The 14,699-nt window shown below is 53.4% G+C and overlaps 2 protein-coding genes across 17 annotated transcripts in view; one reads left to right on the forward strand and one right to left on the reverse strand.

Moving 5' to 3' along the window:
* Positions 1-5,267, reverse strand: part of FUBP3 (far upstream element binding protein 3) — a 38,101-nt gene extending 32,834 nt beyond the window's left edge. For 2 of the 3 annotated variants that reach the window (XM_079324409.1, XM_079324408.1), the window contains exon 1: positions 5,092-5,249. In XM_079324409.1, the coding sequence (XP_079180535.1) occupies positions 5,092-5,184 (93 nt within the window). In that variant the 5' untranslated portion in view covers positions 5,185-5,249. Of the gene's footprint in view, positions 1-5,091 lie in introns of all 3 variants that reach the window. The other variant, XM_079324410.1, reaches the window with a different exon arrangement.
* The window catches only part of FNBP1 (formin binding protein 1), a 385,839-nt gene that overhangs the window by 142,763 nt on the left and 228,377 nt on the right, over positions 1-14,699 (forward strand). The window lies entirely within an intron of this gene.

Raw genomic sequence — 14,699 nt, forward strand, 5'->3', positions numbered from 1 at the left:
AATTTAAATTAAATACAAAGAGCACAGATGTTTTCTCACTACTTCAATGCTGAAATATAAATTTTAGAGTGTATTGTACAGCAATGTATTAACAGCTTTCATATAGTATCTTACAACTGACCTAAAGGAACAGTGTCAGGTATAACATACCCTGATATATTTTGGGATATTTGATTTTAACACCCCCTTCAAGAACTCTCTTTCTGTCAGTAGTTATTTACCATGCCTTACAAGTTCTGGATGATCCTTTAGAGGTGAAATCACTCACCACAAACTCAAGAAAAAAACCAGTCTGTGGATAACAGAAGGTGGCCTGAAGTACAAAGGTGTTCAGGACCAACTTGCTGGCACCAAAGGGGAGTTTTACAGAATCCTTCAAGTGAAGGGCAAAGCAACAGTGTTAAAGCAATTTTTACATTATCAGCTTTTAGGATATTTTCCTTACCCCCCTTCCTCCTTTATTTAAACTTGTACCCTTATCTCTAAAGCCTCCCAGCTCCCACTGGATTACAGGCAGACTCACCCCAGCAGAAAAATACACCCTGCAAAATTCAGAGCTGAGCTTTTAAAGTACATGTAGAGGTTCAAATACATTTTAACATCTCATGTTCAACTTAAAATGGGAAGCTCAGTGTTTGTGACAGGTTCAGCAGGGAGGTAAGCACAAAAATTTGGGCATGGCAAAAGCAAGCAGACCTAGCCCTTATCTGCCTCAATGACCTTGAGAAATGTACTGCTGTTAGCCACTGCTTTTGTCCTGCTCTATGTCAGCCTTAGGTTTTTTGTCCCTTTCCTCCCCCTTAATCCAATGCATCCATTTTATTAAGCTCTGAAATACACTGGGGAAAAAGCATCACTGTTTCTGCACCTAAATTCCCAAAATGAAGCTCTCCAACAAAGACTTCAAAGGACACAACAGTTTCTTTGCTAGACACACTCAGTATCTGCAGAATTCAGCTTTCAAGAAAACAGGCCCAGCTTCTAGGAAAAACTTCTCCATGGTGCCCTGCAAAGAACAGCAACAGATAAAATCACCAATTCTAGGTATTAGCAGGGTAAAAAAAAAACCCAAAAAAGCACTATCATCTGACCCTTCAGACTATTCTGGTCCTTGTGCTGCTCCTCCCATTCTCTCAGCACAAAACTTGAGTTGGGGTGACAGACAGTTCTCCAGAGCTCTGCAGAAAGCAATGAAACCATCCACAGTCACTTAAGCTTCATGTCACAAGTGGTTTTCCTAAATACCAGAATAATTGGTAAAGCCTAAATTTATTTGAGGATGACCTGAAAAAGGACTCTGCAAGGGGGTAAAGAAAAGTTTGCCCAAGATGCCTCCATCACCACAGAAATTAGAAGTTAGAGCCTGATACAGAGAGGGATTTCAAGCACACAGCCTGCTGACTCAGGCAGTCTCAGGATATTCCCCATTTTTGAGGTACCAGCATGGCACATCACAGGCTCACCAAGCCTCAGCCTTTCCCCTCCAGAGCATTCCCAGAACACCCAGCAAGACACTGTTTGGTCAATAAGAACAAAGCTTAAGGATGGTCTGAGAAAAATTAATTTTAGTCCAAAGTACCAGCAGCTCTGCTTATTTTCTGACCCCACTATTTAAAAGGGGAGCAAACATCCTTTCTTTTTCTCTCTCTCATCCCAAAATGTCATAGAAAAGCCACCCTGCCTGACAGCAATTGGACAGATCAGTCCCCAACTAAGAGCCACCAATCCACTTGAGAAGATGCAGGACAGAGCATCTCAAAGTCCCAGCACTGCCTTGAAAATTTAATTATTCATAAATCCCAAATATTTCAGAGTCCACAAAAAATCCAGGCAAGCCCAGCACAAATTCTGAAAGCAATGTAAAGTAATTTCTTTCAAATATATTCCAGATTTCTATTTTATATTCCTATAACCATCTCACATGCCAGTGGCTCTGAGGAATGTGGCTACTTCCCTTTACTCAGGGAAGTCTTCCTTGTCCTGAAGTTATGTCCTTGTTTAGATACTCAGAACCAAGCACTGTATTCCACAGCCTGATTATAATGTTATGGCTTTCATGAGAACTGAATTTAGTAAATTTGATTACTGGTATTATATGTGACACAAAACCTTCAAAGATTAATATGTCAATCCAGGGATGACCAACCTATAAAGTAAGAATTATGGCAGAATTTTTTTTTTCTCTGCTCCCTCATTCCTTTAGAGCAAAAGGAATATTCCAAAAAGGCCAAAACCAGTACAAAAGCTGTACCAGATCAGCACAGCTCAGGCAAATACAACACCAAACACCCTTAGTGAAAGCTCTGCTATCACCTCTAGAGAAATATTAGGTGTAGCTGCCTTTTCATTTTCCCCTAATTCTCAGCCAGCAAGCTCCACCACAGATTGCTTGGGTGGTGAGGCAAATATCCATCACCTGAGCAATGAAGAGTATTTTCAGTGACATTTGGCAAGTCATTAGTGACAATTTAGTTCTGTGCAAGATAAGACCACCTGCTCTCTTACCTAGCCCCTACAGAACTCAATTAAATCAAGTACTTTCCCAAGGAAAGGGAATATTTTAGCCCTCCAACAGCTCTTTTCATCCCATAAACACCAATGAAAAAAAAAAATCATATTCAACAGGCAGCAACTCACTGCACAAAAATGTAGGACACTGCTCTCCCACAAACACGTGCAGAGCCCACATTTCCCAATGCACTTGTTTCCAGGGTGAGAGACAGCCAGAAGGCTGCTGCTGGAATCTTCCAGCTCAGAATAACTCAAGTTTTAGGCTCACAGAAACCCAGCACATACAGAATAATTGCAGCAAGTATAATGAACTTAAGAACAAGTGACAGCAGCCCAGATTTATGATTTATTTACTATTTATTATTCCATCTCCCTCATGCATGGGCTGGGGCCTCATAGATTCCTCCTCCAAACATGATGACAGCAGTCAGGCAGCTCCAGTTCAGATCCATTTGCAGCCTGTGCTGTGTTTGAGCCCAGGATCCTCTGAGGCATCACACTTTAACCTCTTACTGACCATGAGTGCTACACACAGCTGCACGTTCAACACAGAAGGGTTTGGGGTGGAAGGGACCTCAAAGATCATCCACTTCCACCCCCTCCAACTATCCCAGGTTGCTCCAAGCCTCATCCAACCTGGCCTTGGATACTTCCAGGGATGGGGCAGCCACAGCTTCTCTGAGCAACCTGAGCCAGGGCCTCACCAGCCTCACAGAGAAGAACTTTTTCCTAATATCTAACCTAAATGTCCCTTCTTTCAGTTTGAACCCATTCTGCCTTGTCCTGTTCCTGATGAAGAGTCCAGTCCCTCTCCAGCTTCCTGCAGACCCTTCAAATCCCAGAAGATGCTGTGATTCCATCTCCTCAGGCTGTAGCCCCAGCTCTCTGTCTGGCTCCACAGGGCAGCTGCTCCAGACCCCTGAACAACTTCATGATCTCTTCTGGAGTTGGAACACGCACAAAAAATTTCAACAAGCTGCACCTCAACAGCAAATAATTATTTTATTTTACATAAATGGGTTATTCAACTGCTAACAGGTGGTAGCATTATCAGATATTTAAATAGGATGTTTTTTGCAATGAGAGGCCTTCAGTAAGATACAACCATGTCAAGACAAACACAGCTGCAGCACTTCTCAATTTAACTGCACCAAGCACAGAAGCCTGTCTGGGTGCTCAGACATCACATTTACAAGGACACTGGAAAAGCAAGGCCTGGCTCACCCTGGGGCAGCTCACACCCCACCAACCTGTGCTGAGAAGGAAATCAATGGCTCCAGAGCAGCTCCTGCAGTCCTGGGAGGTGCAGGCTGTGGATCTACACAGGTCACTGCAGCCAGAACATGGACTGGCTGCCACACTGATACCCAGGTGAGAGCACCTCAGTTCCATCACAGAGAGCACCTGAAGGCTCTTAGGGTCCAGCTCAGCTTCCTCAGAAGTTTGTCAGTGAAATGACAAAGTCTGGGCAACAGAAGAGGAATTGTCCCACCTGGCCAGTAAAACTGAGAGAATAAAGTCAGGGTCCCTGAGCACCCTGGGCTCTGGTCCTGGCACTCAGGTGTGTTACAGCTCCTTAATGTGCAGTTACTAAGCACAAGTGCAACCTGTTCAGAGATGAAACACAAACATGGAACAGGAGATGTGAACAACAGCCACAGTGTCTGTGCTGTGAGCAGCAGCTTCTTGTTCTGCAGCCACTTTCCACAAGCTGAGCAGCACACAAACATCCTGCAGTGAAGGTGAGGGTGTTGATTCTGCATGTCTGCACTTTCACTGAAACATCCCATTTTAGCACTCTGTAAGTTCATTGATTCCTCTGGGGAGCACCTCCCTCCCCCTTCCTCTCTCCCTGGAGGGAATGCCAAGCTCTGCTCTGACAGGGCTTGTGCTCACATAATCGATCAGCTCAGAAAAGATCTCTGAGCTCATTGAGTCCAACCTGTGACTGATCACCACCTTGTCAATCAGAGGATGGCACTGAGTGCCACATTCAGTGTTCCCTTAAACACCTCCAGGGATGGAGACTCCACCACGTCCCTGGTCATTCCGATATCTAATCACACCTTCTGTGAAAAAATCACTCGCAATGTCCCACCTAAACCTCCACAGCTTAAGTCTGAGAGCTCTTGTCCTGTCGCGGGTTGCCCGGTAGATGAGTCCACTCTCCACCTCCTTTCAGGTAGCTGTACATTGTGATAAAGTCCCCCTGAGCCTCCCCTTCTCCCGGCTGAGTGCCCCAGCTCCTTCAGCCGCTCTCCACAGGACACACACACCAGACCCTTCCCCAGCTTCGCCGCCGATCTGTGGCCGATCTATCGCTCGGCCCGTCTGAAACACGAATTTGCCCCAGTTCGCACCCACCCAGCGCCCAGGGCCAGACGGCTGCGGGCCGCCCCTCCCGCCCAGCAGCGCTGCTGCCCTGTCAGCAGCCGCGGCCGCGGCTGTCAGAGCCCCGCCGCCCCCTCAGGGCACAGACCCGGGCTCCGCTCTCCGGCCCTGCCCCGCCTCCGCTCCGCGGCCTAGCGGCGCCCCGCCGCCTCCTCCCGCCCGCCCCCGGCCCGCCGGCCGCCCGCTCACCTGCCGGGCCCGGTGCAGAGCGTCCACGAAACCCTCGGGCTTGATTCCCACGGGCGCCGCGTTCTGGCTCTGCCCCTGCGCCAGCTCCGCCATGGCCCGCGCCCGTCCCGCCGCTCCGCCCGGGGCCCGCGCCCGGAAAGGGAAGGAGCCCCCCGCTTCCGCCGGAAGTGCCCCGGGGGGGCGGGGCTGGGGGCTCGCGCCGCGGGGCGGGGCTGCCGCGCGCTATGGGGTGGGGATGGGGGCGAGGGGCGGGGCCAGGACAGGCCACGCCCACAGGGACCCCGCGCCCGCCCCCGGGACGGGTTTGGGGACACGGCGGGGACCGGACCCTGCTCTGCCCCTGCCATCCCATCCTCACCTGTGACATCCCATTCCTGACCGTGCCATCCCATCCTCACCTGTTCCATCCCATTCCTGACCGTGCCATCCCATCCTCACCTGTGACATCCCATTCCTGACCGTGCCAACCCCTCCTCACCTGTTCCATCCCATTCCTGACCGTGCCATCCCATCCTCACCTGTTCCATCCCATTCCTGACCGTGCTATCCCATCCTCACCTGTGACATCCCATTCCTGACCGTGCCAACCCATCCTCACCTGTGACATCCCATTCCTGACCGTGCCATCCCATCCTCACCTGTGACATCCCATTCCTGACCGTGCTTTCCCATCCTCACCTGTTCCATCCCATTCCTGACCGTGCCATCCCATCCTCACCTGTTCCATCCCATTCCTGACCGTGCCAACCCATCCTCACCTGTGACATCCCATTCCTGACCGTGCTTTCCCATCCTCACCTGTTCCATCCCATTCCTGACCGTGCTATCCCATCCTTACCTGTTCCATCCCATTCCTGACCGTGCCATCCCATCCTCACCTGTTCCATCCCATTCCTGACCGTGCCAACCCATCCTCACCTGTGACATCCCATTCCTGACCGTGCTTTCCCATCCTCACCTGTTCCATCCCATTCCTGACCGTGCCATCCCACCTACACCTATTCCATCCCATCCCCTTTCTGCCTGTTCTGTCCCATCCCCACCTATTCCATCCCATTCCTGCCTATTCTGTCCCATCCCTGCCCATGCCATTCCATCCCTACCTGTGGCCATCCTACTCATGCAATCCTGTCCCTGCTATCCCATCCCTGCCTGTCCCATCCCATGCCAAGTTGTGCCATCCCCTCCATCCCCACTGTGATGTCCCTGCTTTTACCCCTCTTGCCTGTTTCCTGCCTGGTTTGCTCCCTGTGTTTGAGGATCATGTTCCTGACTCACGTGGCCATGGTTGGACATTGCCATGGTGTTGGTGACACTTTTCACAAAGCTTCTGGCTTGGAGTGCTCTGGGGAGCTCTGCCAACAACTGGAGCTCTGGAGGTGCCCCCAGGTCTGGTCCAGTTCCCATTCACATCACTCCTGGCCCAGTGGAGCAGCAGGAGCCTCTGGGATGATGCAAGGACCAGTTAGTCAAGGATTAATGCAAAGAATATGCAAACTTGTTCCTTTAGCAGGGCCCTGCACAGCCCTTCCTGCTGCTTTTTGTGAGTGTCATTTCTGGGTGATACCTCCCAAAATGCAGCCTGCATGCAGCTCCTGGCCTGGCTGGGTTTGCACACTGAGCCTGGAGTGGTCCAATGTTCATTGATCCCAAAGCCCTGAGCATGAAATTCAAAACCTGAGTGATGCCCCACGTAGCTCTGTGCTCCTCCTCAGCTGGTTCTTGTTCTTTCCAGTTCTGTGCATCTCATTTGTGCTTACATGAGTAGGCAGGAATTGCAGAGCTGATGGAATTATCCAGTGGCTTTCCAAGAGCAAGGAACACCCTCTTGACTGGGGTGCAGAGTCTGCTGCTGGTGACCAGTGGGCTGACTGATCCACAGCCTTTCCTCTTTTTAGAAGCTGGGATAATTTTCTTAAGCAAGAAGTCTATTTATTTTAGGAAAAGGGACACAGCCCATGGAGGAAGGATTTTAACTACAGAATCACAGACTGGTTTGGTTTGGGGGGACTTTAAGGCTTAGCTGGTTCCACCTCCCTGCCTTGGGCTGGGACACTTTCCATTAGACCAGGTAGTTCAGAGCTCCATCCAGCCTGAAACACCTCATCAGCTGAGATGGCCTGTGTCACCACAGCCATCCCATCATCTTCTGAACATGATGGAGGCAACATCTCCAGCCATGCCCAGGGCTTTGCTTCTCCTTCTCTTGGAAACACCCCAGAGACTTTGGATTCAGGGAATTTTCCCCTCCTAACTGTGGCTGGGAAGACCCAATATGCTCAGCACCGACCTCTCCCAGCTGCCCCTTTCTCCAGGTATATCCTGGGTGGGGGATCCCCCCAGCTGCCCCCCCTGGCTCTCAGGGGTGCCCTGTTCTCAGCAGGATCTGCCCTGTGACCCCCCAGCTAATGCCAATCTCAAAGTGGTTGCAAAGGTGACCAAACCTGAAGCGTAAAGCCACCAGCACTGGGACATGGGCAGGGAGAAGCTGGAACATTTCCTACCAGACCCAGTGCTGTCCTCAGGGCTGGGAGAGCTGAATTTTGGAAGCCTCAAGCCCTGGCAAGAGACAGAAAAGCCTCCTTGGCACTGGGACCAGCTGAGGGATCAACCTGCTGAGGGATCAGGCAGCCTCAGCACTGGAGCTGGCAAGAAGAAGACATCAGGCAGCGATTGAAAAGAGGGAAATTACAGGCCTTAAACACTTCCAGAAACAAATTTCTGATGTAAATCTTCCTTTTGAGGAATAAAAAAAAAAAAAAAAAAGCAAGCAAGGGAGCGATTCTATGCCTCCATCCCCTGGCTCCCCCTCCCGAGGCACACACACACCTTTGCACACACACGAGCTGAAATTAGTTGTGACAGCTGAAATTCTCCACTCATCGGATGCTGTTTGACAGGGTACTTAAAAAAGGAGGAGGGAAGGAGAAAAAAAAAAAAAAAAAAAAAAGGGAGAAGAAGAAGAAAAGGGAAAGTGGTTTGGTGTCGCATGGGGGAGGCAGAGGGGGGTGATGTGGTGGGGGGTTTCAAGTGATACAAGACACATAATTCAGGCTTCTTGGATTGCAAAAGCTCCTCTTACCTAAAGGGCCTGCTGCCTTTATTTTTATCCAAATGGCTCAATTACTGCAAAGCCCCACAGAGAAAATTATGGATGTTTGCCTCTATTTTTCTCCCCTTGTCTCGACAACTGTAGATATTTTGTTTTCCTTCTTTCCATCTCTTTTTTTCTCCCTTTTTTTTTTTTTTTTTTTTCCTCCCTTCTGGTGGTGGTGGTTGTGGGGGGTAGAAGGTGGCTGGGGATGAGGATGGGGAGATGTGGGGGACTCAGGGTGAGAGGTGGGTTGCTGACACATGGTGGCCCTGCCACCATCACACACTTTGGTCCTCTCTCCATCTCACCTGTGTCACCTCCCACCTTTGGCTCCTCGCATCCCCTTCTTCCCCCACAGCCCCCACTCTTCTCCCTTCCCTCTGTCCCTCTCTTCTCCCTCACTTCCCTCCTCTCCTTCCCCCTACTCTCCTCCCCACCACCCCCTCCCTGTGCCTCTCAAAGCCACCATAATAGCAGCTTGTTTGGCACTTCACTTGGTCTCAATGAGAAAATTCCCCTCTCTCCCTCTCTTTGCCTTCGTTATTTCCAAACCCTGCAATAGCTCCTTTGCTCAGGGCTGCGGGAAGTGCCCATTTTTCAACATTTTTCTTTGGCTTATGTTTGTCATCCTCTGAATTACCGCACCGGGGAGTCCAGTCAGCCCGACACCGGGCCCTGCTATTCACGCCTCTCCTGCTCCTTGAGATCATGTAGGGAGAAATTAGTTATTTATTTCGAGCACCACTGCAATGCACTTCCCCACACGAGTGTTTGTTTTGATCCCCTGCTGGAAAAGGAGGCTCCATAGGGAGGGACGGCGCCGCGGCAGAGCGGGTCCGGTGGGAGATGGGGTGAGGGCAGGGCAGGGTGTGGGAAGGGCCAGGGGTTCCCAGGAAAGCTGTGAGCACAGAGACCCCCAGTGTGCTCCCCCACCATGCTCAGCTGCCTCTCTGCAGGTCCTGAGAGTTTCCAGGTGATCTTGTGCCATCAGGAAATGTGTCTGACTGTGGGTTTGTCTCTGGGTCTGACATAGGGAATCATCCCACTCCAAGGTGGCCATGACTCTACCAGGCAGTGTCACCCAGGATTGTCTGTCAAACGCTGGAAGATTGGACAGATTCTGTGGCTGGTAGGAGAAACTCTGTTCTGACTCTGGATAAGGTTCCCAGCCCGCTCACCACCTGCTGTTCTGCCCACCCTGCCCCACTTTGCAGAGCAGGGCCAGCCCTGCATCAGCAGCCAGCCTTTTGCACAAGGGCAGCACAGTCTGGGAAGCATCCTCCAGCTCAGAGACAGCCCCAGATGACAGGATATGGGAAGGACACTGCCCATCCTTGGAGACTGTGACCCACCTCCTCTCCTCCCTGTGCCAAGGTCAGGAGCTGGTGAGTCCCACGGGAGCAGTGCCACTGCAGACCAGGCTGGCATTGCTGTGGCTCCACTCTGAGGGTGCTGCCAGTGCTCCTGAGCCCTTCTCCTTGTGGAGATGCCAGGCACAGGCAGCACTGGCACTGGCACTGGCACTGGCACTGGCACTGGCACTGGCACTGGCACCAGCAGGATGCAGGGAAGGGACCCAGGGAGCTGCAGCTTTAAAGAAAGAGGAGCAGCAGGACGAAGAAAATGCAAAATTGGCCCAGTGGGTAGACCTGCTATTTAAGTGCAGTTGAGAAAGGAACAGGAGGAATTACAGGGGAAATGATAGTGCCCTGACAGCTGCCATTTCCCACCACCAGTCTCCCCTAATGGAGTCCTAATGTAGTGGTGGGCTCTTCTCTGACAGCCCAGCCCGAGACAGGGCTCGTCTTTGTGCTGGTGACAGATGGGACAGTCCGGCAGCAAACCTGTAATCCTCTGATTCCTGCGGCCACTGGCTCCACTTAACCCCTTCCTGCCCCTGCTCCTGTGCTCTGCCAGGTGTGGGGCTGGTGTGGGGTCCAACCAGCCACAGGATCCCCCACGGCCCCGCAGAGCTGTCCGGGTCTGGCAGCAAAGAGAGGGAATGGGAATGGGAATGGGAATGGGAATGGGAATGGGAATGGGAATGGGAATGGGAATGGGAATGGGAATGGGAATGGGAATGGGAAGCAGCTGACTGCATCTCCCTCCTCACCCCTTGGCTGCTGCTAGGGCAGCGTTGCAGAGGCTCAGCCTGGTCACTCCCTGTGGATTGCTCGGACTCTGCCCTGTGCCAATGAACTGTGCGGGTGAACGTGGGCAGGTGAGCCCGGGCAGGTGTGCTCAGTGAGCAGGGAGGGCTCTGGGCTGCCTGCCCAACACTGCCCACAGGGAGCCTTCTGTGGCATCTGGCTCTGTTTCTGAACCTCCCTGCCTGTATCAAATTAGCCCCAAACCAGGGTGTGATTGGGTGGTTTTAAGATAAAAGGTGTGACAGGTTCCCCCGCCCCCAGACCGGGCAGCAGTGAATGCACACGGCTCCTGTCCTGCTCCCCACGATGCTGGGGGTGGCAGCAGGAGAAGCTGTCCAAGTTTTTCTGCAGAAAAATAAATGCAGCTGCTGCACATACTTGTCTCTCTGCTGGGGAGGAAGTCTGGGTCCCCTGGTTGCAGAGGAGATTAACCACCCTCTGATCTCTTTCCCATGTCCCAAAGGGCCCAAAGGATTCCTTGGGAGGGATTTTTGGATGTTTCTCCATTAGGCAGAGGTCCAAGCCTCTCTGTGTCCCTTCCAGCATTGAAGCATCTCTCACTTGCAGCCTGTCTGCATCTCCATCCCCTCCAGTGAACTGGCATCCCTCTAAGCTGGAATAAAGCTCTCTCCCATCAGCATGGGGCAGCCAGCTCTTCCAGCTATCAGCCCAAAACCACTGAGCTAAAAGCCATCAGTCTGGCAGGATGGCATCCATCTCATTCCCCCCAGAGCTCCCATTCTACTGCAGCTACCTGCTTTCGTTCCCAGTAGGGAATTAGCAGGTAGGACAGAGACCTGCTGGTGTCCATCTGCTCCTCCGTCCTGCTGCAGAGCTGAGCAGAGCCCCACTCCTGCCTCCGTGACCATCCTCATCCAGCCGATCCAGACCCATTAAAGGCTGTGGGGAATAGAAACATCCCAATCCCATATCCCTGCCCCACCACACCCTGCAGAGCAGGGCCAATCCTGGTGGGTGCTGAGGGTTCCCATCACCCCTGGGCTGTTGGGGAGCCGTGGCAGCACCGGACCCTGCGTGGCAGGAAAGCGCAATGCGGCGCGCGCGGGTGCTCGGCACAATTAGCCAACAAGTGGCTGTTTTGTGAGGGATTGTTGCTGATGTGTTTTAAGTGGCTTTCTGAGTGGAAAATGTGAGGCGCTGGAGAGGCCAGCAGACAAAGAGGGGGATGCATTAGGTTTTATTGGTCTGCTTCGCACACATCTGACATCACTCCACGGAGCAAGTTCTGCCTGGCTTTAGGGAAAATGAAAAATAAAGCAAGAAAAAGGGGCCGAGGGTACAGGGGAGGGGGGAGCGCCAGTGATTCAAGCAGGCAAGTGGGGGCTTAATAGCAAGAGACACTGGAGCAAACTGTGTCAACCAGATGGGACCCGGGTGCCGCGGGAGGAAAGGGGAATTAGCCAACCCGCGCTTTGTTCCTGCAGAAAGCGCGGCCCTCTCCCCCCAGGAGCTGCCTACATGTGATATAATACAGCCCCTTTCAGCCGCTAAGCTGGCCAAGGACAAAAGTCACCAATAAATAGCGAGAGGGCGAGGCTGAAAGCAAAAGGCAGAGCTGCCAAGAGCCCCCTGCTTTCTGCTCGGGCTGCCCAAGCTGCTGGGCATCTGCCCCGGCTGCGGGCACAGGCACCCGTGGGCATGGCCGTGGAGGTGCTGGGGGTGATTCTGTGGGACAGAAGAGGTTCTGGAGATGTGGTGCCTTCAGTAGGGGTGATGGAGCTTCTGGGGTGGTGTTGGAGTGTTGTCCATGTGATCTTTACCTTGATTCCCCAAGCCAAGCCAGAACAGCAAGAGTCCTCACGCCTTGGGCATCCCACAGTGAGCAGCAAGAAGAGCTGGAGGATGCTGTCCTTACGCTTATTAAGTTGATGTTTGTGCTTTGCATCACTTCCAGGCTCCTATAAAAACACCTCCAGCACCAAATAGAACAGTTCAAAAATCCCTCATCTGGGCCCAAACACCAGGAGCAAGAGGCAGATCCTTTAAAGCAGCCCCACACCTGCTGCTTGGGGGAATTGAAGGCTCAAGCCATCCCAGCTCCTCAGGTTTTGAACACAAAGATATCCCAACCACCATGCCCCAGTGCAGAGCATGAGATCCACAAACTGAAAGGAGGAGACCCCAAACATCTCTGGTCTGAGCTGGCACCCCTGACTTTTTCTCCCTTCCCAATCCCCAGAAATTACCCATCCCAGTTAAGCACTGAACCAGCCATGGGGCTGTGCAAACAAGCAGGATCCTCCCATCCCCTCCTCTCCCTGGAGTGATCTGCCTCGCTCTTGCAGAAATATTGATCCAGATAAACCAGGGAGATGCATGAGGTGCCCTGGGGAGGGTCAGGAGATCAGCAGCTCAGCTGTGCCCCTGCTGCCCACAGGGTCCAGCCATGCAGGGCCAGGATGGGCAAGGGGACAACTGAGGGTCTTGGGAAGCCCCTTACACCATGGAAGGGGCCAGGGCCAAAGTGCTTTAGCTAAGGGGAGGTAAAACAAATCGATGAGGGGCTGCTGTGACATGCTGACCCTGGCGCTGAGCCGTGGTTTTAACACATGACAGAAAATCTGGGTGGGGGGCTCAGAGGCAGATGGCTGCAGGGGGGAGGAGAGAGAGGGCTCTTACTGGTGGGACAAGGCAAGGACAAGAGCTCCCAAACTGAGCAAAGCCCCCAGGGAAGGAAGGGGAGGTGGGAGAGGGGAGCTTGGACCTGGCATGGGGATGGGTGATGCCTGTGCCATGATCAGGGTGCCAAGGATGGCTCCCAGTGGTTCCCTCACAGCCAAGGATGGCTCCCAGTGCTCCCTCACAGTCAGGGATGGCTCCCAGTGATCCCTCACAGCCAGGGATGGCTCCCAGTGATCCCTCACAGCCAAGGATGGCTCCCAGTGATCCCTCACAGTCAGGGATGGCTCCCAGTGATCCCTCACAGCCAGGGATGGCTCCCAGTGATCCCTCACAGCCAGGGATGGCTCCCAGTGATCCCTCACAGCCAAGGATGGCTCCCAGTGATCCCTCACAGTCAGGGATGGCTCCCAGTGCTCCTTCAGAACCAGGGATGACTCCCAGTGATCCCTCACAGCCAAGGATGGCTGCCAGCGCTCCCTCACAGCCAGGGATGGCTGCCAGTGCTCCCTCACAGCCAGGGATGGCTCCCAGTGGTCCCCCACAGCCAGAGATGGCTCCCAGTGATCCCCCACAGCCAGGGATGGCTCCCAGTGATCCCCCACAGCCAGGGATGGCTCCCAGTGATCCCTCACAGTCAGGGATGGCTCCCAGTGATCCCCCACAGCCAGGGATGGCTCCCAGTGATCCCCCACAGCCAGGGATGGCTCCCAGTGATCTCTCAGAGCCAAGGATGGCTCCCAGTGATCCCCCACAGCCAGGGATGGCTCCCAGTGGTCCCTTCCTGCTGCTGCACTGCCTGGTCCAGCCCAGAGAGCTGGGGGGGTGCTGGAGCCAAGACACCTCCAGTCCTGCTCCAAAGCCATTTCCAGCTGAGGGAATCATCCCTGCTGAACGGGGATCTCAGTTTGCAGCCCTCATCCCCTGACTCCCACCCCCACCTCTCACCCAGAGCAGAGGGCACCAAGGCCCCAACAGCTGCGGATCCTGTTACCTGCGGCCAACAAAACCTACCTGTCCCTTCCCAGCCTCTCCCCCTGCCCCCTCCCCGGGGGGACAGAGCAGAAGGACCCCCTGGCCCTCCCCGAGCACCGCTGGGTCACTGCCTGCCCCGATCGAGTGACCAGATGGACGCTGGGCTCACAGCACAGCCTCCTCTGAGGGTCCCTTGTCCCCCCCAGCCGGCTGAGCTTTGTGGCTCTGTCCCCCCGGGGCAGCCTTTGTCAGGGCCGTGCAGAAGGGCCCCTGTGTCCCTCTGATCCCCGTGTCCCCTGCTGCAGCATAAAGCTGGCTTTCAGGGACCCGGCGTTGGGAAACTCCCGGGGAAGGAGCAAGGGAGCTGCTTGTTAAACGGGGAGACAAAGCCACCTTGTTAAGGGCTTTACAAAGGGCAGCATCTCCCCCTGGCCTGGGAACGACTGCCAGCCTCACCGGGGGGATGCCTTTGCCTTGGGAAGATGGGAATGTGTCACACTGTGCTGTGCTGCAGCCCTGTGCCCTGTGTGCAGAGCTCAGGGTGCTTCAGTGCTCCCATGAGCTGCTCAAAACCACATCTCCAAAGGAAAACCAACCACCCATCGTGGGCAATCCCCAGAGTGCAGCCGTGTCCTTGCTGAGGGAATGCCATCTGCACAAAGTGATGTGATACTGGGGAGCACAAGAGGATTTTCTGTCCCTCCTTTGGGAGACCGGGTCCAGGATCCCCTCCTACCCCACAAATGGAG

Source organism: Erithacus rubecula, assembly GCF_903797595.1.
Source record: "Erithacus rubecula genome assembly, chromosome: 21".
NCBI lineage: Eukaryota > Metazoa > Chordata > Aves > Passeriformes > Muscicapidae > Erithacus > Erithacus rubecula.